The sequence below is a fragment of the Pagrus major genome, chromosome 18, assembly GCF_040436345.1.
Source record: "Pagrus major chromosome 18, Pma_NU_1.0".
NCBI classification, from domain to species: Eukaryota; Metazoa; Chordata; class Actinopteri; order Spariformes; family Sparidae; genus Pagrus; species Pagrus major.
In genome coordinates, this window is record NC_133232.1 from 14,689,520 (window position 1) to 14,714,615 (window position 25,096).

A 25,096-nucleotide genomic window follows, 5' to 3' on the forward strand; every position below is an offset into this window, starting at 1 on the left:
CAATAAACAACAAAAGATAGAAATTCAGTTAATTACAAAGATGGATTTCTCCAGTCGATCCCGAGTGAACCCTCTTCACAAACAAATTAATAAATGGTCTCTGAAAAAGAAAATAAACCAACATCTGCATCGCTGTCAGAAGTTACCTTTGGTGAGTCAGTTGATTGTCTTCGTGAAAACAAGATGGTGTCTACTGGTCAGGGAGATTCTGAAGCTCTCGGCAGCAGTGGTGAGTGAGGACCTCTTCATGAGATCTTCATAACTACAGCGACTCATAACTCTGAATGAACATTGGGCATGTGTAAACCTACTGTTTAAAGTAGTAGACCAGGACCTCCACAAGAGGTCCCAACATACTTATTCATGTGAGGGATTGTGAAGGTTATGAATGAATGGTTAAGGAGACAGGAGAGCAGAGGCGAAACATTTGTGTGTGTTCACAGTGGCCACATCAACACAACAAAATCATATATTTTTCACAGTACCTGAAAAAGTTGTAGCTGCCATTTCTGCTGTTGATAATATTATCATCTCTTTAAGCCCCTAAAAACGTACTTGAATAAGTGGTGCAGACACACAGTGTGTGTGTGACCAGGTTACTTTGGTCACAATCCAAAGCATTTCTGTACTTTTCTTATTGTCAACAAATCTAATTAAAAAAATCAAAGCCAACAACCTTGGATGGATTACTGCCCATAAATCCATCAGTATATGAACACATTCCTATTTATCCTGCAAACAGAGGAATGCTGAGGTAAACACTGAACTCTATAATCTGATTTCTCCTTTTGAGCTGAACCAGGTGAGCCAAGGTTTTTTTTTTTTTTTTTTGGAAACTGCTTGCACTCAGAACTTTTTAGGTTAGTACAGTAACATAAAAGTTTTGAGTACACCAGACACCAAATAAATGGGTCACAGGACGTTTGTCTGTCTGGAAATGTAAGTCAGTTCAACAGAAGTGTTTTTAATCACACAAGGTTACTTTTATTAAAAACTATGTCTGAGTCCTTTGTGCTACATCTATTTTAGAAAATGCAGTGTTGATGAGTTCAGGAGTCTCTCAGTCAGAGTAGTGAAGCTGCTCTGTAGTCTGGTGGTACAGCAGCAGGTACTTCTGTATCTGTTGTCAGATGGCAGCAGGTGAACAGACTGTGGCTGGGTGGGTGTTGTCTTTTAGTATCTTTGGGCTCTGTGCAGACGTCTCAATTCACTGATGTCACTGATGCTCTGTAGTATCAGTGATGGTACCAGTGATGTTCTGGTGGTTTTAATCACCCGCTGTAGAGCTTCCTGTCCTGGGCCCTGATGAACCATGCCAGTTTGTTTCCAGTCAGGATGCTTTCTATTAGCTTTCCTTAGTTTCTGCAGGAACGAGAGCCTTTTCTGTGCTGATGATGTGTGATGACCAAGACAGGTTCTCAGTGATGGTAATTCAAAGGAACCTGTAACTGTTGACCTGCTCCACCTCAGCTCCACTGATGTAGACAGTGGTGTGTGTCTTTGCCTCCTTCGTTCTAAAATCAACAATCAGCTCCTTGGTTTTGCTGATGTTGAGCAGTAGATTGTCCTCTGTGCACCACTCTCTGGAAGTGCAGTCATGGGTGTGCAGTGTGAACAGGAGGGGGCTGAGCACACAGCCCTGGGGGGCGCCGGTGTTGAGCGCTAACATAGAGGAGGTGTGACTGCCAATCCGAACTCTCTGGGGTCTACTTGTGAGGAAGTCCAGTATCCAGTTGCAGAGTGTTTAGATCAGCTTCATAGGTGAGATTGTGTTGGATACTGAGCTGAAGTCAACAAACAGCATCCTGATGTAGCTGTTCTTATTGTCCAGGTGTGTGAAGACTGAGTGGAGGCCAGTAGATATGGCATCCTCTGTGGATCTGTTGGTTCTGAAAGCATACTGGTGAGGATCCAGGCTAGCAGGGATGTTGCCTTGATGTGCTGGAGATCCAGTTTCTCAAAGCACTTCATCAGGATTGGGGTGAGAGCCACATGGCGATAGTCATTAAAACTAGACACAGCAGACTTTTAGGTACAGGAATGATGGCTGTCTTGAGGAAGGAGGGAACAGTCTCCTGTGAGAGTGAGATGTTAGAAATGTCAGTAACAACATCAGCTAGTGAGTTTTCTAACATCCGCTGTGGTTATTGACAGTGGCCGGTCCTCTGGAGACGGAGTAGACTTCACAGCTGAGTCTTTGTTGAGGAGATGTAATGTGTTCAGCTCATCCAGCAGTGTGACCTCACTCATGATGGGGGCGCTCCTGCTTTTGTAGCCTGTGACATTTTGTATCTCCTGCCACATATCTGTAGTGGTGTTGGTGTTGGTCTCTCTCCAGTCTCTGCTGATGTCTCCTCCTTGCCTCCTTGATGTTAGCTGTCAGCATTTAGTTCTATGCCATAATAACAGGGAATATTTATCTTATAAGGACATCAAATTATCAAGTTGCTGAATGTTTATTTTTCCGTTTATTAAGCCCAATCATAAAAATGATACGAACTGAACGTGTCACATGAGCCTTGTCTGGAGGGGAATTCTGGAACAATTATTCAGGCTGGGAAATGTAGCCACAGTCCAGGTCATCTCCACAGGCTGGGATTTCCTGTTCAGACAGAGAGATGACCGCTTCAACTTTCATATTTTTACTGTGCAGATCACTTTCTTCTTGGTGCTACAATGTCTTCTATAATACAAGAAACTGTTAGCCATTAGGAACATTTAAAGAATTAGTGTCTCTGGTCAATCAAAGCATTTTGACTCTTGGCCTTCTCTTCAATTTGAGCAAACAGCTCGTCCTTCATTTTGTCACTTGCAGAGGATAGCATGGCTTGTGTATTAGCTATGTTAGCAAGTGACCTATCATTAACCTTGTTTTTCTTTTCCTTGCTCATTTATCTTCGCTTATGGATTACAGATGGCTGTGGACCCGTCCCTGATGTGTGTTGCCTCACAAAAAGCTCTTGGCCGTTACATGGACTTGGCGGAGGGAGTGAAGTCGGTAAATTCAGCAGTTTATTTGAGGAGCTGGGGGAACGTCCTCACGTCTTCACCAGAACCGGGAGCCCTATCAACACCTCATATCTGATATCAAATGTACTTAAGTATGAAAAGTAATTTTCTGGCAATACATGTACTTAAGTATCAAAAGTAGAAGTAAAAGTAAATTATACATAAATTCACATGTATGTATATACTGTATACTGTAGTTCAACTAATTGTTGGCAGGCTGATTATCAGATCAGATATTCAGAATTTTTCTGATTCTCAGAATCAGTATTTTTTCTCCAATCCAGCTGCTGATAAAATGAATTACTTTAAATGTGCTACTCGATGCAGCAGGCATTCTGCAAAGTAACGAGTGACTAAAGTTATCAAATACATTTAGTGGAGTAAAAGTTCAATATTTGCCTACAAAATTGAGTGGAATGGAAGTATAAAGTAACTGAAAATAGAAATACTAAGTAATACAAGTACAAATACCAGAGTTATACTCAAGTACAGTACCTAAGTGTATTTGCTGACTTTGCTGACAACATAAGATGCCAGTCCTTTGTGTTCCTCCTGTCTGCTGCTCCAGCAGTGTTCCTTGTGTGGAGCAGGTGTTGGACTGGACATCGGGCCTCAAACACACACCTCACCTCGCCTGTCTGTGTGGGTGGGTGCTGATTTAGTGACACCATCTGGTTCACAGCAGCCTCTGGATGCAGAGAGTTAGAGAGCGGCTGTCAGGCCTGATGGATGGCCGGTTTCGGAGGGCCAGCACCGGGCCTTGGCAAATAATGAAACAAAGAGGAATTTTCGGAGGGGTATGAACGTAAATCAAGCTGCCACACAGCAGGCTCAGTGTATGGGAGCACACAGGGGTATCAGTTCGGAGGAGCACATGGTGCAGTCGGTCTCATCTGGTAACATCTGACACAATCCAATCAGCTAACAGATGAATGGATCAGACACCCTCAGCATCACCCACATAATCCAACCAGTGAGGTGGACCCGAGTCACTGTTTTGACAACTTGCAACTTGACTTGACAGAAAATAAATGATTTTTGACTCGACTTGGAAAATAAAGACTTGTAATCTGACTTGACTTAAGACATGATGACTAGAAAAACCTATCTGTGTTCATTTTATGTAAGGAAGGAGGAAATGTTTTGTGATTGAGAAGACATTATGAAATACATTTTCATGAAGTCATTTGCTTATCGTTTGATTACATTTATTTTACTTGACACTGTGGTGGTTCCACACCTTCTGTCAGATTCTCCAGGAAAATGAAATGATGAGAAACGACATGACCTCTGAACTGTGCACCGCGTCATTGTCACTCTGTTCACATTGAGCTGCACCAGCAGATCCCACCATCCATCTTCATAAGGGGAGCTGCAGAGCTGTCAGAGACCAGGGCAGAGCAGGAGAAGGAAGCTACATGTTGAACTTTTTCAGCAAGTAAGCCTACAAAGTGAAGCAGTGACATTTTCTTGCCACTGTAATATTTAGACAAATGGAAAGTGAGCTCATCAGAGATATGTTACACATCAGATGTGGAAAGTGCTGATTGATCACAGCCCACTCCCTCCTATCCCTTAATATAGTTAGACATCCCATCTTTTCTATACACTCCCTCAGCTGACAGGACTCTTATACCAGAATACCAGGACGAGTTGGACATGTGTCTGAAGGAACTGTAACATGGAGAGAAGCTGAAACAGTTTCAAGTGTAGAAAACGAGAGAGAAAAGATTTCTGCCGCCTCACTCTGACCGGCTTTAGGACCCTGCGTCACGACGCATTAGGAGCCAATGGGCCATTAGCCGTTGCATCGCTGTCCCAATGGGCACAGTGAGCACTCCTATTTACAATAAATCGTCTCGTAACGTAGAATTGAAGGGGTCCCCTTCTCCGACACTGATGACCACAACCTCGGTTTGACGCGGGCGGAGGGGGGAGCACGCTGTAACTTTAGTCCCTTATAAATCTCGCGGCCGCTGCTGTCCGCTTGGCACGCGTAAAAGACGAGCCATTCCCCAACTAGATGGGGTGAGGGAAGACGTGTGAAAGTGATCTGCAGTCGCACCGAAGGCAAACTCCGCTCTTTATTATTCTACTGAGCTACTTTAAAGGAAGACGTGTCATCGTGAAATCACAACTTTGGACAGATTTTTGATTTCGCTTTAAGGCGTCAGACAAACTTCGTAAAAGTTCGTACCCTGAACGCCAGGACTGGGTTTGATTTTCGTTTCTGAAAACAAGTTTTTTGATCAGTCTGTTTGGATAAGAAAGCGATGAATATCGAGGCACTGACGCTTGACACCTAGAATCTTCGGGGCCGGTCTGAGGTGCGGTTGGAGAGCTGCGAGCAGAGCGCTCTGATGCGGTGGAGGTGTGCTCAGTCCCGCAGGCTACACGGCTGATCGTCCGCTGGCTGTAACCCGTCAGCTCTTTAGAACTCTTTTGTTTTCAACCATGTATTTCAGATCCGTCTGATCTCCGAAAGGCCACCTCTGGCAACATTCAGCTGCACCTTTACGCACTCTCTCTGTGCGTTCACTGTCAGCCGGCAGCAGATCCGTGCGATCCCTTCTCACCGAATAACGGCTCTCTTTTGTTTCGAGACAGTTGAATGGATTTTCAGGAACACTTTACTGACAGCGGGGAAGTTGAACCATACGATTTTGAAATAACTGTTCGGGGCCACTTGGCTCGTATGCGTAAATGCTCTCCACTTTGATTTTTGTCCAAGAAATGCGTCTGTCTGGCGATATTTAAACCGCCTCGGTGAATCTTTTCCTGAATCGTTTTTTTAATTTGAAATTTGAAGACGCTGGAGGAGAAGATGAACCTGTGTATCGTCAGTCTTCTCCTCACGTTGGATTTAGCCACCGTGGCGCTCAGTTTGTCCACATGCAGCACGCTGGACATGGATCAGTTCACGAAGAAGCGCATAGAGGCCATCCGAGGACAGATCCTGAGTAAACTGAAGCTCACCAGCCCTCCGGAGGATTTCCCCGAGCCTGACGAGGTGTCCCGGGACATTGTTGCCATTTACAACAGCACCCGGGACCTGCTGCAAGAAAAGGCGAACGAACGGGCGGCGACGTGCGAGCGGCAGCGGAGCGAGGAGGAGTATTACGCCAAAGAGGTGCACAAGATCGATATGCAGCCCTTCTACCCGTCAGAGAGTAAGTATGTGTGTGTGTGTGTGTGTGTGTGTGTGTGTGTGTGTGTGTGCGTGCGTGCGTGCGTGCGTGCGTGCGCAAACATGTGCCAGTCCTATGTGGCCTCAGTGGTGGTGCTGGAGTTTGAAGTTTAAAGCCCCAAACAGCGTTTGTATGTGGTCACGTGTGTTTGTGATTGTCTTGGAGAATCCGTCCCATCATGCTCTGCTGGATGAGTGCAGTGGAGAAGAGCCAGATAGAGTAGAGGAGCTGGAGCCGAGCTGCTCTCTCAAGACATCAACAAGCTCTCCTCCTCAGAGCTGCAGAGCGCAGGGCCATCAGTCAGCCTGCTGCTCTGCACGTCACTCACACCACACATCTCTGTTTCTCCTTCCTGTTGAACCAGAGGAGAGGATTTCAACAGGTCACAGTCATTTTTGACACTTCCACTTGTCATAAACATCACAAGTCAACAGTGTGAAGTTTCTGCCCTCTGGAGGTGTGTGTGTCCTTACAGAGAGTTTTAATGAACACACAAAAAGAGACAAACTGGAAAACAGACAAAGCAATAAAGTCATTAAAATAAGCAATACAATTAATTAAAATGATTTAGTCAGAAAAGAAGATAAAATGCATTAGTTTAACTGTGTTTTATTAAAGGGGCAACATGTTCCAATTTTAGTTGAAAAAGCTCAAAAATTAACTAAAAATAATAAATAGCAGTTTGGACATTATGTCTGTGTGTTCTATTGAAGTTAGCATGCTAGCCCCGGACTGACCCAGTCCAAAACTCCTGTGCTAGTGGTGTAAACACTAACCCAGGAATTCCCCTGGATGCATGTGCGTTGTGGAACGGCTCCGGTACGGTTTTGATCCGTCGACCGTCAACCCCCACCAGACAGCTGGAGTTGCGAGACCGAAGAGTTCCTGCGATAATTAAAGAATCACGCAGTTATACGTATGTGTTATAAATACAACAACAAGAAGTGTTCCCAACCGAAGGATTAGAAGAAGTGCTTGGATTTGTCTCTTTTTTGAGGTATTTGTGCTGGCATCAACACAGAGTGCTTTATTCTGAAAATTAACCGGATGTTATGTTGTTGTTTCGGTGTGTGACTTCCTGTCTACTCTGTGCTGAATTTGGCTGAATTGATGCACCGTGCTCTGGCAGAAATAGAAGCCCTGCGTATCTGCTCCGTTGCAGCTCTGGACTGCAGGAGCTGCAAGTGTGAACCTGACAGGTGACCAATTCTTACATATTGCAGCTTTAAACAAAAACATTCATTTGATAACTATTCCATCTGGTGTCTTCAGGACACAGTCGCTAAGACAGGTACCCATATTGTGTTGTAGCTGTCTAGACAGCCTATATTCACGTACATGACCTTTTAAAGCTTGGCTTTTTTCAGCAGTGCGCCAGTCCAGTCCAATTGCTGTCTCACCCTCCACAACCTATTGGCCGTTCAGTAATACCTATGTAATGTTTTAAGCCGAGTTAGTTTCAGTGAGACGTTCTTGGAGACGGACTGAGCTGTTCTTCAGAACTTTTCCCATTCCGTCTTTCTTAAATCACATTTTAGATCCTGACCCGACCCCTTTTCAGAGCTGGAACATTAGTTGATGATATTTTCTTTGTTAACCTCTCTGCAGATATTTTTTGTTCTTAAATGAGTGATATCTCTTGCTAGTAAACAATTATCTGTCTGTAATTATAAATCTCAGCTAGTTTATCAATGTTACCCCATATGAATGGTCCTTCTAAAGGGGTTTCCCCCTGTTGTTATCGGTGGGTTATTCCACAGTGGTATCCACGTTTGTGGATTCTTCTGTATAGCTATGTAGTTTCGTCCAAATATCGTACACAAAGTCAAGGCATGGGTGTGAAAAATATTTCCTGCAGTGTTTGACCAGGTCTAACTGACTAAAAGAAATGTGTGCACAGTGAAAGCCCATTTGAAAGATCTGGCAGTTAAAGCCTCTCGTGTCTTTGGATGCTTGCAGGGTTGTAAGCCTAAAATACGCCTTTCTCCTTTCTCAGGTTTGTTTATCAGATTGTATAGATTGTCAGGCATTGATATATCTACCAGATGAAATCATTTTGGGACAGCCAATCATTTTTATGGCAGAGTATTTATATATATTTTGTATAAACAGTAGGGTCCAAAAGTCTGAGACCAGCAGTCATAATTTGTTTCAAATGTAATAGTATTTGTTTTCCATTACAAATGATAATATAAGCTTAACAATATGAGTGAAAAGTTTGAAAAATGTCTATGAATTTCAGAATATGTTGGTATGGTATTGGTATGTCCCTCTTTTGCTTTAATGGCAGCATGCACTGAGCTGCATGGACTCCACAAGTTAGTGTAAAATCTGCTGACTCATGTCATCCCAGTATGATCTGAAAGTGTTCCACAAAGCTTCTTGTGATGTCACAGAATGTTTGACTTTCTCAGTCTTCAAGTGCCCCCACAAATGTTGAATGGGGTTGAGGTCAGGTGACTGTGGAGGACAGTCCAGGGCCATCAGGACTCCTTGTTCTTCTCTGGTCTTTAAGTAGTTGTGTCAAAGCTTTGAGGTGTTTGGGCTCATTATCCTGCTGCAGGGTGAATCCTTTTCCATTAAGATCCAACCAGAGGGTGGAGCATGTCTCTGAAGAATGGAGTGGTGCCTCTCCTCGGTCAGTTCTGTGCAGGAGTCTGAAAACATCTTCCAGCACCATGTTTCAGTGTGGCTTTGAAACACTGTGGTATCATTCTGTCTCTTGTTGGTCTCCTTACATACACCCTTCTGTTACTGACACTAATCTATCACTGGGATTCATCAGTTAATAGGCCTTTTCATCACCCACTGTGAAATTCTGGTATTTCTTAGCCCACCTCAAGTGTTTGTCCTCGTTTCCCTCCTGAGCAGTGGTTTAGAAACTGCTCCTTGTCCTCGAGACACTACAAGACAGCCTCCCTCTGAGAGGACACCTGTTGATTTGAGTCCTTATTTAGAAAATGTTGTACCTGTGATGAAGTTTTTCTTTTTTTTTAATCTCTCAGTGAACTAAGCTTGATGTATTGATCTTCTGATGATGTGCTCACAACTGATCCAGGTCCATGCACTGCTATGACATGGCACAGTGAGCCCCTCTTGTCTTAGAATAACAGTCTTACTTTGATACTTTTATTAACTCTCTGAATCCTCAAACCCTCTGATTATTTCCAGGTTTAAGTGACAATATTAGAGATTTTCATTGAGTTTTTGTTTGTTCACTCTGTGAGTTCTGCCTCCACCTCACTCATTGGAACTACTTTCTACTAAATTATAACCCTATAAAAACTGTTAACTGGATGATCCAAAGTAGGTACATTGTTTCTCCATGACTTTTTTGTTGACCCCCAGGCACATTTAGCCCCACTGTACTCCCTCCAGTTGATCCAGACCAAAAGCTGTCACTCATCTATTCTGTCTGAAATATAATGTTACTATACAACTGTGGAGGAAACCTGGTGCACTGGTATTCCAACTGTAAAGCAGTAAACTGAACAAACTGGCCTTGCAGTCTCACTGCTTTCCAGTGTGGGTAAACTTCACAAAGCAGGGTCCTAATCCTCACTGAAGAGCTAGTCTGGGCCATTTGAACACAAGCATATATTGTGACGGCCAGAGTGCTCATTCAGACTCTATTCTTTCTTTTTTTTATTGGTCATTTAATGTGAAAGCAGCTGCACATCACAGCTTTAAAAGAAGGAGGGAGTGAACTTAACATAATGTGATGATTTTGTCTTCAGATATAGTATCAGTGCTGGTACTGAAGTTAGACATAAATCACAATGATCCAAAATTTGACAGCATCCAACTTGGAATCCGCGGTAACTGTCTTTTTTGTGTGGCTGTTCACACTTATCAGCTTGTTTAGGTCTGACTGCTGACTGAAACTGGAGGGGAATGTTCTTCAGCTTCATCAACATTAGGCCTGCTGCGGTAGTCGGTGTTACATGGTGTTCGGGCACACACCGATTACATTACATGCCCCCCGCCCTCACCTTCTTTTTGCGTTTTTAAAAATTAGTATTTGAGGGATGAGGGATGATACAATTACAAACTGTTACTAAACTGCAAATTACTTACTCTGTGCAGCAGCGGGGCCAGCAGCAGAGTAGCAGGAGTCACGTTTCACTGATAATGTCATGAGAGTAAGGAGAGTTGACTGACAAGACCATGGAGGAGGATTTGCTGTCAAAGCGAAAAGCAAAAACGTCTATTTTGCAATATTTTGGATACATGTCCAATGATAATTGAGAACCTGAGAATGTTAATGAGGGAAAATTAGTTTTGCTGATGAAAATCCATCGACATGACTCTGACACAAATGTTCTTGGACGAGGTAATGTTTTATATTTATTCGCAGTACATTTAGTCTGGTTCACTGACACTCCCCCTCACTGTCTGACTCTATCCTGGAAGTTAGAGTGAAAAGGCAACCAAATTAAACCCACCATTATGTTGAGTAAACTTGAGGATGTCTCTTGGTTTGAACATTGTTGGAAACGACTCCTCAACAACCCCGTCTGAATGAAGAAGTACAAATGACGCCCAGCATTAGAAATATAATCCAGCATTCTCAAGATTGAACTAAAGCACATACTGACGCCTCAAAGGATGTGATGGAAAACCTGTGTATGTGTACTTTATGTATGTGGTGTGCTGATCTACTACAACCAGTTGTTTCATTTTTGAAACCACATACAGTTTGCAGAGGAAGCTAGTTTGTGTAATAATCCTTTAAGTAGAGGGCGTGGGTTCAGTTCTCTGCTGACAGCTCCTTACCTTTGACCTTCCATGTGGAGGAGATGAATTTCTCCTTCAGTAGATCAAAGAAACATCAGGGGAAAGGCATGGCTGCAGAAACAATAATTACATTAGATAAAGCTGCAGTGCCATTCACCCTGATATGGTTTTCCCCTTCACATCAGAAATGTAAGCACATGAACTGAAGCAAAAATAAATTAGCATGACATTTTGTATGCCCCGAGGTGTATTTTGCATTAAATGTTATGCTTGGCCCTGCCTCTTGTGTAAATACCTTAAATATGAATAGATCGGGCCTCATGCCAAGTGCAGTCAGGAAAGCATTTACGGGGTATAAATAATACTGAGTCAACACGCAGGGAGGAAAGAGGCCAGAATTGATTCCCATTCATGTGAACTGGTGACACTGGCCAGGTCCTCACATCTGGAGACACAGTCTGACAGGAGAGAGATCAAGCAGTTAACCCTTCAGCTCCAGCTCTGTTTATGTAGTCTCTTTCACTTGACATGTGAGCGTGAGTTGCTGTGAAAGCAAATATCACACACACACACACACACACACACACACACACACACACACACACACACACACACCACAGGGTATCAGCCTTATTTGGTTGGGCGCCAGGAAGTCCGCAGAGGCAGCAATGTTGGGCACAATGGCCCTTGAAGCTTTGCAGAAATGCTGGGCAGCAGGGTGAGAAGGGTGACGTAGTGTGGGGGTGTGTGTGGGAGGCGCTGGAGACGCTGTCCCAGGTCTCACAGTCGTCTATTTAAACCCAGTCAGCTGTGAGGCATTGTGTGTATGCCCTGCCTTTCACTCACTCCATGGAAAATTCCAGCAGGAGAGACGCTCAGTTGTGGGCTTTGGACGGTTGGACGGAAGACCCCTCCAACCAGCACCACCTCCCCCCCGCCCCAGTCCTATTCCTTCCCATCCTGCCCTTCTGTCAGCCTAATGGCATTTATCTGCAGTTGCATGGCTGCTGCTCACTTTTAAGGTCTGTCTACTGACATCACATGTTAAAGGGGAATTCAACCAATTTTACACACAACTGTCATGAGGGACTTTTACTCAGCCTGTGAAAAGAGTTGCACAGTGTCCTCTCTGGCTGGACAATGTTAAAATATGATGATGTCATAGTGATGTCATCAGGGTTATCTCAATTTGGAGACTTATCACAGAAAGTGATAAAAAAAATGGCATATACAAAAAAATTATACAGTAGTCAATTGGGAAAAACTAATTAATTTTTGTCGATTTAAAAAGATAATTTTCCAAGTCAATAAAGTCTCAGTTTGTCATCAATCTGATGAAATATCAGACTGTGAAAATACGTCATTATAAAGACGACACAGCCAACAGTACATTTAAATTTAGCAGACGCTTTTGTCCAAAGTGACTTACAGTAATTCATACATACATTCATACACTGATGAATGGCAGTTTGGGGTTCAGTATCTTGCCCAAGGACACTTTTGAACGCTCACTAAAACCTGTAACTTAAACATTGTAGAGCTGCTCCTGTATATCAGCAGCTCACAGAACTGAACCAGAACCAACTCTCCTTTCACAGAACTGCAGTTGTCAATATGATCAGAGTGATTGTGATGTTCATCTTGTTTACGACCTTTTCTGAGCCCAGTTGGCTCCATGTTGGTGTTGGTGATGTGTGTTGATGAGACGATGTGGTTCACTGAGCGCTGTAACACAAAACTACATGAGGTTTTACTTTCATTACAACAAACTGACACTTTATTGACTTGACAATTATCTTTTAAATTGACAAGCATCATATGTGTGATTCATGACACAATTCAAATATCATAGATCTTAAATGTTTTTGTCTCTTCCCATTGGCCACAAGTAAGGTCCACTGTGGCAAACAGGAAGACTAATTCTTATACTACTCTTGATTGCATCGGGGAAATGCATTAACAAGCATTTTTTTAAGCTTGACCTACTCTAGGGAGTAGAAGTCAAGATGCTTTGCACATTCTTTTTTAAATCAGACTCATGAGTCCTCCAGCTTTATGGACGTGCAGTACAAACTCAGTGGAGTGATCCTTTAGTCACCTTGTTTTCCCTGAAGATCAATTTGATCTACTGAGACCAACACACACAGTGGCAGTATATGGCAGTCTACTGTTTCAGTGTACACCCGCAAACCCTCAGCGGACCAACATCAGCTCGTCAGGCTGGACCACAGCTCTCAGTGTTTGTCCACTCTGTAGAGAAGCAGCAGGTTGGTCACATCACTGCCTGATGGCCTCCTGTACTCTGTATGATGCATCTGATGTGTGCTGACTGCTGTTTGACGTGACTCTCTGTGTGTTGCTCAAACTAGCATTTTATTATTTTGTAAGAACCATCAAGCAGTTTATACACTCATAGAAAGTTGTATTCCTATTATTGTGCTTGCTTTGTTCACAGATCCTCTTTTCATTGTGCTGAACATGTTCACTGCTGTCAGCACAAAGTTTGAACTCAGATCTCATTTTGTGAGTTTTGGACTTTTAACACTGAATGAGTTTGGTTCTGTTCAGGCAGCTAAAATACTTGATTATGTTGGGGAAAACATCATGGTTTCGCTTAAATTTTGAGTTTTGGTCACACAGGGGACCTAAACCCTGGTCTCCTGGGCAAAGGTCCTGTGATTGACCCCCCTCAACTATTCCAACCACCAAGCACTGTGGACCTTTTCATTCTTTTTACTAGAGGTGCACCTCCAGAGATGGTGTTAGAGTGGTGCCTTCCCTCTGGGGGAAGCTGCTACACACCACATCAGGAATTATACTTTCACAAAGATTTCTTTCAGAGTGTATCACCTCCTGCTGTCGGTGTGTGTGTTTGTGTGTGCAGGGCAGTGTGTGAGTCTCAGCCTTAGGCCCGGTCCAAACACACGTTTATATTTGAAAAATTCTAAAACCAAAAATATCTCCATGCAGATGAGGGTTTTAGCAGCTTTCAGAAATAATCTCTGTCCAACACACCTGAAAAGACATATCATGACTATCACGTACACTGGGCATGTGCATGCTGGTGTAAACAGGAAGCAGATTGTGGTTAGTTTCTTACTTTGACAAAATACTATGAACGATTTTTACTGTTTCGTACTCTTTACTGTCTTACTTTCTTTGACTTTTTGTTTATTTGTTTGTTTATTATATGTCACAGGTATCTGTGGCCTCATTCATAAATGCTGTGTATGCACAAAAGAAGGCGTATGCCACTTTCTAAGCAACGTGGGATTTATCAAAAACAAACTGAACAGGAGAAGTGCAGTCCTCCACAGAAACACATGCATACGCACATAAACTGGAGAAATGAGAAACTGTGATGGCAGAAGGATAAAACATTGAACTTGATATCATTGTGTAAAATAAATCATTAAATGACCTTTGCAAAAACGGATAAAAGCCATTCTGAAAAGGAACAGACATCTGTTTGATTAACATCTGCCTGAAGGGCACACACACACAAAAAACATGGTTTCGGATAATAAATACAAACCAAGATATATTTTAAAGCCTAATAACCCCTCAAAAATGTTCTGTAATAACTGAACAATACCTTAATGTTATGGAATTTATTCATTCATTATTCATCTCGATGCCTCAGCCGAACTCATTGTTTCATATGTTTTTATCACCTGTTCACAGAACTGTCGGTGAGATAACGGTCCATTCACTGTCAGTTAATATCAGGGTCATTTTCATGTTAATATTTTTCAGTGTACAGCTGAAGTCACATAAAACAAGTCTTTTTTGACTGGTTGAGGTGGTGGTGTTCCTCTCCACCCTGACTCCACTCAGGAGAGATTCTCCTGCCAGTTTCTCATCGAGGTGGGTGAGCTGCGTGTCCTCGCTGGCTGTCTGCATTTGTGTTTTCCGTGATCATCTTCATGCAGTCAGTGTGAATGAATATTAATTAGGGGCGTTTTCACTGACTATAGGCAACTGTGGGCGTTTCATGAAGCTCGCAAAAGATGTGCCAAATTTTGAGTTCTAGAGGGAAACCGGTGTAGGGCATGCGTGCACATTGTGTTACAAATCAGAATATTTTTGTCAGTAAGCCACCTTTCATGCATGTGAATCCTACGCACAGCATTATAAATGAGGCTTCAGGGCTGGAACTGAGGCAACAGGTTCATATTCCTATAAAAATGGCACTGACTCGTGACTGCTCTCCACAGAACCCTCCTGGATCATGCTGCTTTTATTCAAATATTGTCAGCAGCCATTTTTTGTCTCTCTTTTCCATAATTGTATTATCAATATCTGTTTGTATCTGTCTTGTGAAAAGAGACAATATGACATTCATTCTGTCAGTGTGCAAACTCCACGAGTTAAAGCTACACTGATGAGCCACAATTAGGAAGTGAACGTGTGTGTCCGCGCCACTCTTTCCAAAACTCTCTGCTCGTCCAGATGTAAACACTGATAACACAGTTTCTGAATATCTTGTGTGTGGAGGAGTTTTCCAAAAACATCTGTTTTTAGTGACCTGAAACACAGTAAACGTGCACACAAAAGGTCTAAATGCATAAAAAAAGCTGTGTTTGCTCTGAGCAGTGTGGGCTGGCTGACACACTGTCTCACTGTCGATGTGGCTGCTCTGAGCTGAGTGGACAGAACGTCTGTGTGCCCTCCAGCTGATTGTGTGTCTCTGGAGAGCTATAGAGTTTCAGCTTCCTCCCTCCACACTGACCCCTCTGTGTCTGCAGTACATAACACTGTCTACACAAGTGACCTGCTTTCTATTTCTATTTACATTTTTTTTAAAAGGTGTCTGTGAGTACATTTATAACAGGAAAGAGAACTGAGCTCATTTTCACTCAGCAGTTCTTTACTCTCATGTATTCTGCAGTGTGACTGTGACGTTTCTATCAAACCACTGCCTGTTAGCATTATATGATTAGGGGTTTATTGAATAATACAAAAAATATGTTTATACTGAACTGCAAAATAGTGATGATGCTCTGTAGTAACATTCAGTGTCCATGCAGGCCATAGTGACGTTCGTGTTACATAGTGCAGTGTAAATGAGGATGTAAAGGTCGGGCTGATAGCAGCACCAGAGCTTTACATTCTGCCTCTTATTGAAGAACGACCACCACCGCTCCCTAACACAGCTGAAATGCTTTTAATCTTAACCGTATCATACAGCAGCCATATTCAGCTTCATTTCTCGATGAAAAATCGAAATGATGATGCGCCAAGGGGCGGCTGTAAACTCTATTTAGATGTGTTAAAACAAGGCCATTTTTATTTTTCTCTCTCTCTTTAATTCCCTCTGCTTAAACAGCCTCCATTAAAACATTTGAATGAAATAAGTATTTTGTGCCACCAGTTGAACAGGTCTGTCACACAGTCTTATTGTTCAGCCAAATACAGCTAAATCCACCTAATTAAATTCAATCATTATATTATGCTGCAGAAGTGGTTTAAGAATTGTATATGTACGTTCAGTGCGTCCTTTAACCATGACAACTATTGGATCCACTGAAACTGACATAAACTTGAACACACTTTGGATTGAGCACAATTTGATACTTTAAAGATCGATATGGCTTTTTCACAGGAATAGTCTTGTTTTTTCCCCATCGAAAGCAGCAGCACTATCTTGGGGTTACATGTTGCTGGGATTTTGCTGCCTTGCTCTCCCTAGTTCCTGTGTCTTATGTCCAATATTTCACGGCCCTGGGCTCCAGCCCTCTCCAGCTAGTCTAGTTCTTCAAGGCAGAATAATGTCTTCCTTTTTGTGAAACTGAAATACATAAAACACAGTCAGCCTACTTGTTATGTTTTCAAATGTTCCAGAGGCTTCCTGCTACATGTTGGTGACCATGTTAGGGGAGTAATGTGCTACAGCGGTAACATGTTGCAGTAATATATTAATTTAAGCAATAACAGTGTAATATAACGCTTTTCAAATAGGATTTGCGGTAATTTTATTAAAGTTACTACGTTGAGTAACATGTTACCACCTTAAATGAAGTGTTTATAGATGTTAATCAGCCTGGTAAGACTCATAATGATTTAATTGTTTTAACTTTTGTCAGTATGCTTACTCTATACATGGTTAGATCTGCTCAGTCTTCATTCAGTCGCTCAGTTCATTTGTCTGAACCAGAAAGAACCGAAAGAATGATTCATTCAGACTTGCAGCATGGTAATCAACAGAGACAGAAGAAAGTGGAGTTGCTACCTCTGAAGTTGTCATAAAGTCCTAAATTGTGTCCATTCCCCGACCATTTGTGTTCTTTTAGTCCTTAAGAGTCCACTTATCAGAAGAATTACAGAGGCTTTTTGATCAACCGCATCAAAGTTGTCCACAAAAAAACAACTTCTTTTGACAGGAGGCTTGTTCCAGGTGAACAGCGAAAGTTAGCATCATTGTATGGCTGTTGTATATACAGAAACACATGTGAGCAGACATGTTCCTCTTAAAGTACATCAATACAGTAAAAAACCTTTATTGTCAAACACAGAGGAAAGAAGTGCAAGACCAAAGCTTTTATTTCTGTTATGTCAGATATTTGGACTGTCAGGGCTTCACATCTGTACAGATGTTATAGTAAGAATCCTCACATTCCATTTACCCAAAGTGTTTGTGTTGCTAAAGTAAATTAATTGAATTAAATCAGTCCAATGTTAATAAAGACAACAGCTGTGATATATTTTCTGTAGTGTATAATATTAATGTAGGCTATTTAGTCTGTCTGACTACCTAACGTCATCATCGGCCACACGTGTGTTCTAGTAAAAAAACAACTTTTATAATCAGACAAATAAGATCAACAAAACACTTTAATTTAGAAAAAATGAAGGTTTGTATAAAACATCATATAGTTGAGTCAATATTTAAACCAATCAGCCGTTAGATCAGGCTACAGCTGCAACTGCAGCGCTCGGCTCTAAAAACTTCAGCCACCTCGATCCCAGGAGATTATCGGCGCCTACGTGTGCATGACATCAGAGCAAGTCAGGATCAAATCAGACACAAATCCAGCCGCCATGCATTGTCACAGATCGAGTCTGCATAAGCCTGGCTGGTCTCGAACGAGACTATTCCATTCTTGCTGGTCGGTGTTGTCGAGTATGTTTGTTTTCTTTATGTTACTTCTGACAACGTGAACGTGTCCCACCTCTGTCTGCTCAGTTTAGTTCACCTCAGGACTTCTCCTGGAGAATTGCAAGCGCTCCCATTTTGGAAGGCCAATCGGCTCTTTCATGTATCTTTGCTGCCATGGTAGAACGAGCTGTTATTGGCTATCAACAAATCAATGGTAGCCACTCATTTTCCCTTTTCAACAGAGTATGGGAGGATAGGTGGGTTCCATGGGAGCAGAAGGCTCAGCTCAGAAAAGGTTCTCTGGCTGCAGTAGCCAAACAATATTACTGTCTTCATTCTATAATGCCTAGTTGTACTTTTGCAGTTATTTTTGATGATGAACACAAACGTAGTGTAACGCATTACTCTGCACAGACAGTAATATTGTAACTTAGTATATTCAAAAGAAAGTAACTGGTAGTATGAAATACATTACACTTTGCACTTACATTACTGCACTATGCTCTGTGCTTCAGCTCAGAGTTTCTACCACTGACCATGTGTAGAAGACCTGAACCCCTGCAGAGCATTCATAGTAAACATTGTGCACATACAGTATATTTAGTTTGAACCTCCTCTGCAGCATTAACTGTTTATGAACAGCATTCCTTGGAACATATACCTGAAAACCTCTCATCATTTCTCTAATCACCCAGACTACTAGTTTGTGTGTTGTGTGGCTTGTTTTGCTCAAAGTGTCCTTCAGACTCCAGCAGATGCTGTTGTTTTTACCATACACACACACACACACACACACACACACACACACACACACACACAGCTTGATGCTGTTCATCATCTTGGCAGAAGATGTCAAAGTAACAGAGTTGTTTTGTTCCTGTGGTGTGCAGAGATCAGGAGTGTAATGGTGTGAAACATCCTGATGAAGCAGATCTGTCCCTGAGGGCTGCTCACACTGATAAAACCTTTTTTTACAGCCAATGTTTGTCTTTAACGGCGCTGCTTTAATCTGTGGCATCTGATTTACACTGCTGTTTGCTGTGGAAGTGCCCTAACACACGCACACACACACACACACACACACATATACACACCCACCCACACACACACATATACATGCACATATATTAAAGCACAAACACTGCATCAGTGCATCTGACAGTAACACAGAGTGCCCAGTGCTGTAAATATCAGAAGACTAATAAGCCTGGTGAGGATTTCAAACACACCATTTAAAGAAAGGCTGTTACAGGGAGTGAACATGGTGAGCCAAAGATTTACTGCTTATTTACAAAGCAAATGTGGACCACATGTTGCCCTCTGCTTTTATTTAGTGAGCTGAATTCAAAGGCAGTAATTAGCTCCCCATCAGGTAACAATTCACCACATTACACACACTGAACCTGTTTTCTAACAGCATTTGTGTTGGAAAATCACATTAAAAGCATACATGAGAGTTTTCAAGCTATCCAATTTGCACCGTGAATGTCCCCAAAGAAATCAGTGTGAGCAATTGAAGGGAGCTTAAATAACAGTTCTGCTGGAACAATGATAGACTTAGTGTTGGAAATCTTATCGCAGAGTGAATAGTTGTCTGTTCAGGTACCAGCAGTGTGAAGAGACTTCCTGTGGTGTGTAAATTGCCAGGGGCAGAAATTGTTGTTCAGCACAAGTTTCAGGTCAGCCTCCAAACAGACTTTAAGAGAATCTGCAGGAAGGACGTGTCACTTTTTAATAGGAAGCAGAAAGACTGAAAGGAGTAGCCCAGTTTATATGGACAGTTAATGCCATGTGCAAGTGTGTGTACTGCTGTGGCTAACTGTGAGCATTGGACTAAAGCCCTTTGTCTGAACTCCACCCCAAGATTAAAAAGAAAAAGAAAAACATGACTCAGAATATAACTTGAGGCCAAGAATAAAGGAGGGATAATGGATGGGACATGTTCTATACGATCTTTCTGGTATCACCATGTTGGTGTTGTTCCTACAAGATCATAATTCATGTGAATGCATTTAATAATTAAAACTGGGGTTCATTGCCAGTTTGAACATACTGATTAACTGTTCACTTATTTTTTCACACACTTATTATTTTCTGTTTCTTTTCAGTTTTCTGTTGCTGTTAGGGTTATGACAAATATTGGTCAGGTGTATGCAGCAAAAATACTTGGTTAGGTTTAGGAAACGTAAATACTTGGTTAGTTTTAGGGAACATAAATACTTGGTTAGGTTTAGGAAACATAAATACTTGGTTAGTTTTAGGGAACATAAATACTTGGTTAGGTTTGGGGAACAAAATACTTGGTTTGCTTAAGGGGAGAACATTACTTGGTTAGGTTTGGGGAACAAAATACTTGGTTAGCTTAAGGGGAGAACATTACTTGGTTAGGTTTGGGGAACAAAATACTTGGTTGGCCAGAGGGAACAAAAATACTCTTTTAGGTTTAGGGAAAAATATTTTTCTGTTCAGTTTAGGGAACAAAAATACTTGGTTAGGTTTAGGGAACAACATACTTAGTTAGCTTTAGGGAACATAAGTACTTGGTTAGGTTTACCCCATTAACATTGATTAGGTTTATGCAACAAAAATACTTGGTTAGCTTTAGGGAACAAAAATACTTGGTTAACTTTAGGGAACAAAAATTCTTGGTTAACTTTAGGGAACAAAAATACTTGGTTAGGTTCAGGTTAGGGTTAGGTTAGGTTAGGTTTATGCAAAAAAATGGTTAGGTTCAGGAAAACATGGTTTGTATTACAATAGACCTTTTATTATTACATCGTATTAATTAACCATGTGTTTGAAAGGATAACTTCTCCCATGCGGTTAATTTTCCAGACTTTTTTCCAAATTGAAAAGCTACTTACAAAAAAGTGATTGGTCAGTTTCAATGTTAGCCCTGGAGCAACATTAATTATGGCATTAAATATGGCATTACAGGAAATGCCATGTATGTGACTCTCTACTGATGAGTGCCACTGCTTCCCAACTGAGCACCATGTCTGTTACTGAGGGTAAATGTTATGATAACATCAGTGCCATGCAGGCAGGTTTAGGAGATTTTTCTCTGACTAAGAGAACCTGGATGAAAATAAATGCTGTACAAATATTCTCTTAATTCATCCATTTTAGATGTTGAAAGACAGACTGTTGCAACAGCTAGCTCTCAGCTTGACTAAAACTGATCAAGAATGAATAAGGGAATTGACAAAAAGACATATAAGCAGAACCACTGATGGCATTTGTATCAATAAAATCTTATCCATGAGTTGTTAGGGGTGGACTAAATGGACAAAAATCATATCTTGGTATTTTTAGATACACAATTTATATTTAGGTATTTTCTAGTACAAAGTGGGCTAAATGTTCAGTTGTAAGTCAAAGCTATATGTGAGATGTCACAAGTACTCGCATTAAAACAAACTGTGAACAAAATAAAATGCAAAGATAGGGTTTCCTTATGTGTTATATAAATCTACACAATATATCAACATTATATGAAATAAAGAGTTTCTTTAACAATAAAAATGGAATGATTAAAATAGAGCAAGTACAGGTTTTCCTCTCCTGCTTAACAGAATATACACAGCTGTGCTGGGTCTGCTGCTCAACAACCTTTAAATCCAAACCATCCCTTAATAATTGAACTATTGTTTTTCTTCCCTTTCACACATGCACTGCAACCCTGACCTAATCTAGACCTTAAACAGACGAACCCTGCCAGCTCCCGAGCACAATGTCTGTGTAATGTCTGAGCCCATGTGTGAATAGAGAATTCACAGCGATCGACTGGGTGTGATGATGACGCTTCAAACTATCTTCTTCTTGCCTATATATTGCTTTCTGTTCTTTTGTTGATATTGTGTATACGCTCAAATACATTTATTGATATCAACGCAACAACAGGCATCATTACGGATGAGTCCTCCACCTCTTTCTGCATGCTCTCACCAGGCGCCACCCTTCATCAAAAGTAAACATTCCAGTTCCGGTTCCGGTCTGAGGTCGCGTCTGACAAGGGCAACTCTGGACAATGTCTGGGCCTGAGCTCAAATGAGAAAATGGCTCAGATCTTCTTCAGCAGTGTGGACAGATACTTTGTGTCCCTCCATGTTGCCAGAGGACTGAGCGAGTGGTTGCAGTGTTAAATGGAGAGTGTGAGAGAGGAGAGATGTAAACACTGGCACCACTTTACAGAAGTATCGGGTTATGTATTTTAACACAACAAACTGCATTATTTTAAACAGTATTGTCTCATCCTATATCTTGTTTGAAAATGTATAGATATGTCTTAAGAAGTGAATATACCTCCCAGCCCTGGTTTCTAGTTCAAAGTTACAGTTTTGTGTAGTATACTCTACAAGGACTGGACTCTAGATTCTTATTGTATTTGACAAAAACTCTGAGCCCAGGTCCACATGGCTCTTTGTTAGTTTGTCTTACTAACACTTGTGTTTGTGTGTTGTGATGTGTTGAGCCCAGTGAGCGTGTTGTTGAACCTGTGTGTGATGGATGGTGTTTAGTTAGTCCGGCTGAAACCTCTGGCTAATCTCCCCCGCGCCTCTCTAAATAAACCCAGGCGTGTGGCGGCTCTTGGTTTGTGAAGGGAGTCTTGTAAAAACAGCCAAAAACATGAACACAAACCCACATGGAGATCAGGCACCATTCAGGGGGGGAGTAGGTCCAGTCCTCAGTGATAAACGAAGAAAACATTTTTTTTTTCCATTTCTGTCAGTGTACCCATGGTAGTATGTACCATGCACTAATGAACTCAAACTAATGTTGAAATCACTGGCTCATGTGGCACTTTAATGAATGACTAAACTAAGATATTTCTCACAGATGCTTCATCATCTCATGGTCTTTTGACAGTACTGATGTCTTTCCTACTCCAACGAGATGATTTGGCTGAATTTCTAACAAGTCTTTAAACTATGTGGCTCCAAACATCTAACACACCTGAAGTAAAGGATCTGAGAGAATGGTTCACATAAGACAACAGGGACTCTGCAATGTTCACTGGTCCTGACAACATATCCTCATACCTAACTGACTGAATAGGTTGATTCAAACGACCATTGTATAGCATGAAAGTAGTTTTATTTTAATTGATAGAAGTTTGGGGATGGATAGGATGAGGGTCATGTTCTGTGGATGATCTGGGATGAGGCAAGGGTTGAAAAGGGGATCGATTGCTGGAGGATGAAGTTAAACAGAGTTGTATAGTGGCTGAAGCGTCTAGGAACCCAGGGGTCGAGACTCATGCTTGGGGCATGTCTCGATGAGTATAATGCTTTAACATGCCCCCTGTGGTTCCTACAATAGAGAAGAAGAATGACTGAGATGAAAGTATTAAAGCCCCCTTCCAGTGTATTTTTTGTATTTTTATGATATTTCACATTTTTATGTGTTTTTTACGACAATGTTGATGAGCCACACTGTTCGCCAAATTTAAGCTGTTGCTAATATGGAATAATGACTATAGTAGAATTTGGGAGTCATACGTCATCCTCCAACAGGGGTTAAAAAAGCAGCGTGGTTCCTTTAAGAAACAGGGCGGTGCGCAGTGTGTGATTGGTCGAGCAAGAGAAGGAGATAGCTCCGGTGAGGGCTCGTCCTTTCCACAGTGAATCTGCCAGAATGAATTCATTTTAATTTAAAGGAGACATGTTAATGAGCAGAGAAAGATCTTCATTGGCTGATTTTTTTTCTGCCTAAATAAACTCTTTTTTTTTCATGACTGAATAAACAAACTGACCTTAAAGGACAACACAATTTATACTGTTTTACTTTGTTTATATGTGGCGGACCCTGCCACCTTTCTAGCTTCAAACAATGTTCTGAGACCTTATTTTCCTCTGAGAACAGCTCGTTTATTCACTGATGGAAACAGTTTGTATTATTACCTCTTTAATATTGTAAATATTAAAATTCTGACTTTGAATTTCTTCTCCAAAACAAAATAGTTCTCCTTTAATTTTTAGTTAAGAAGAAATCAGTTGTGAGATTAATCTGACGCTCAACTCCATGGTTACTGCATCCCTGTACCAGTCTGTATCAGGGCCTGTGTTGTAGATTGTCTGCAGCTGTCTGTCAGACTGTCGCTGGCCATCAGCAGAAGAGCTGAACGCTTCATCAACCAATGCTGTACCGTCTGCTGTGCTGAAACAAATGAACGCCCTGCGAGCCAGGCTAAAGTGATTACAATAACATGAAGCCAGAGTTTTAACAACTACATTGTAGAGCTGTGGCTCTAGAAAGGATGCAGTCACGTTAACCGGTGGATCAGATGATTGATCACAAAGTGTTTGTTGCAGTGTGAATCATTACCACCTGAAACACTGGAACCTTCCCTGAACCTGCAGGCAGTCATAACAATAATAACTACCCAAAACAGCCCAAACTCAGCTGGAGCACACAATTTCTTTATGAGAGGATGTCATTTAACATTACGTACATTGTTGTCTCCTGAACTCATCCTCAACACTCCACAGTAAAATATAGTTTTTCTAATGTGCGTAAAAGGAGTAGAACTGAACCTTAACTGAACCTTGTTCTGAATCCTTGTTCTAAATTGATTTTGCTGCAATTTCAGTATGGGGGTATTTGGTTAAAAATAAACTGATATTTGACTTGTCATTTATGAAGTGCTCTTGAGGAGATTCTGTGGTGTATTATGATAGAGCCTAAACATATTGAGTATTGCTTTAAGGCCATATCATCCAGCCCTCATTCATTCCATAAACACATTGGGAGAAAATAAGAAACTCTTTCTGAGCCTTGTGTTTTCTTTAGCTTGTAGGTGTCACCATGATGGATCTTGTAGTTTTCAGGGCAGTCATAGAACTTGCATTCATGGTGTTATTGCTGCGTTGCTGCAAACTGACTGCATGGTAACTGACCATCATTTTAAGTGCCAGCATTTAACTGTGATGACTGCAGCCTGGGCTTGTTGTTTTTGTCTCAGATTCTTAATCAGGATCCTTTGTATTCAACTGAAACCTTCTTTTCCTGTGATGGAGTGATCGGAGAGAGAGAAGGCAGCTGCAGGGAGAGCTGAAAATAC

General features: G+C 41.6%; 1 protein-coding gene across 1 annotated transcript in view; it reads left to right on the forward strand.

Annotated features, from left to right (window-relative positions):
- The first annotated feature begins 4,875 nt into the window (after positions 1 to 4,875).
- The window catches only part of tgfb2 (transforming growth factor, beta 2), a 57,371-nt gene continuing 37,150 nt past the window's right edge, over positions 4,876 to 25,096 (forward strand). Inside the window, exon 1 of the mRNA XM_073486681.1 lies at positions 4,876 to 6,179. Coding sequence (XP_073342782.1) covers positions 5,834 to 6,179 — 346 coding nt within the window. The 5' untranslated portion in view covers positions 4,876 to 5,833. The remainder of the gene's footprint in view (positions 6,180 to 25,096) is intronic.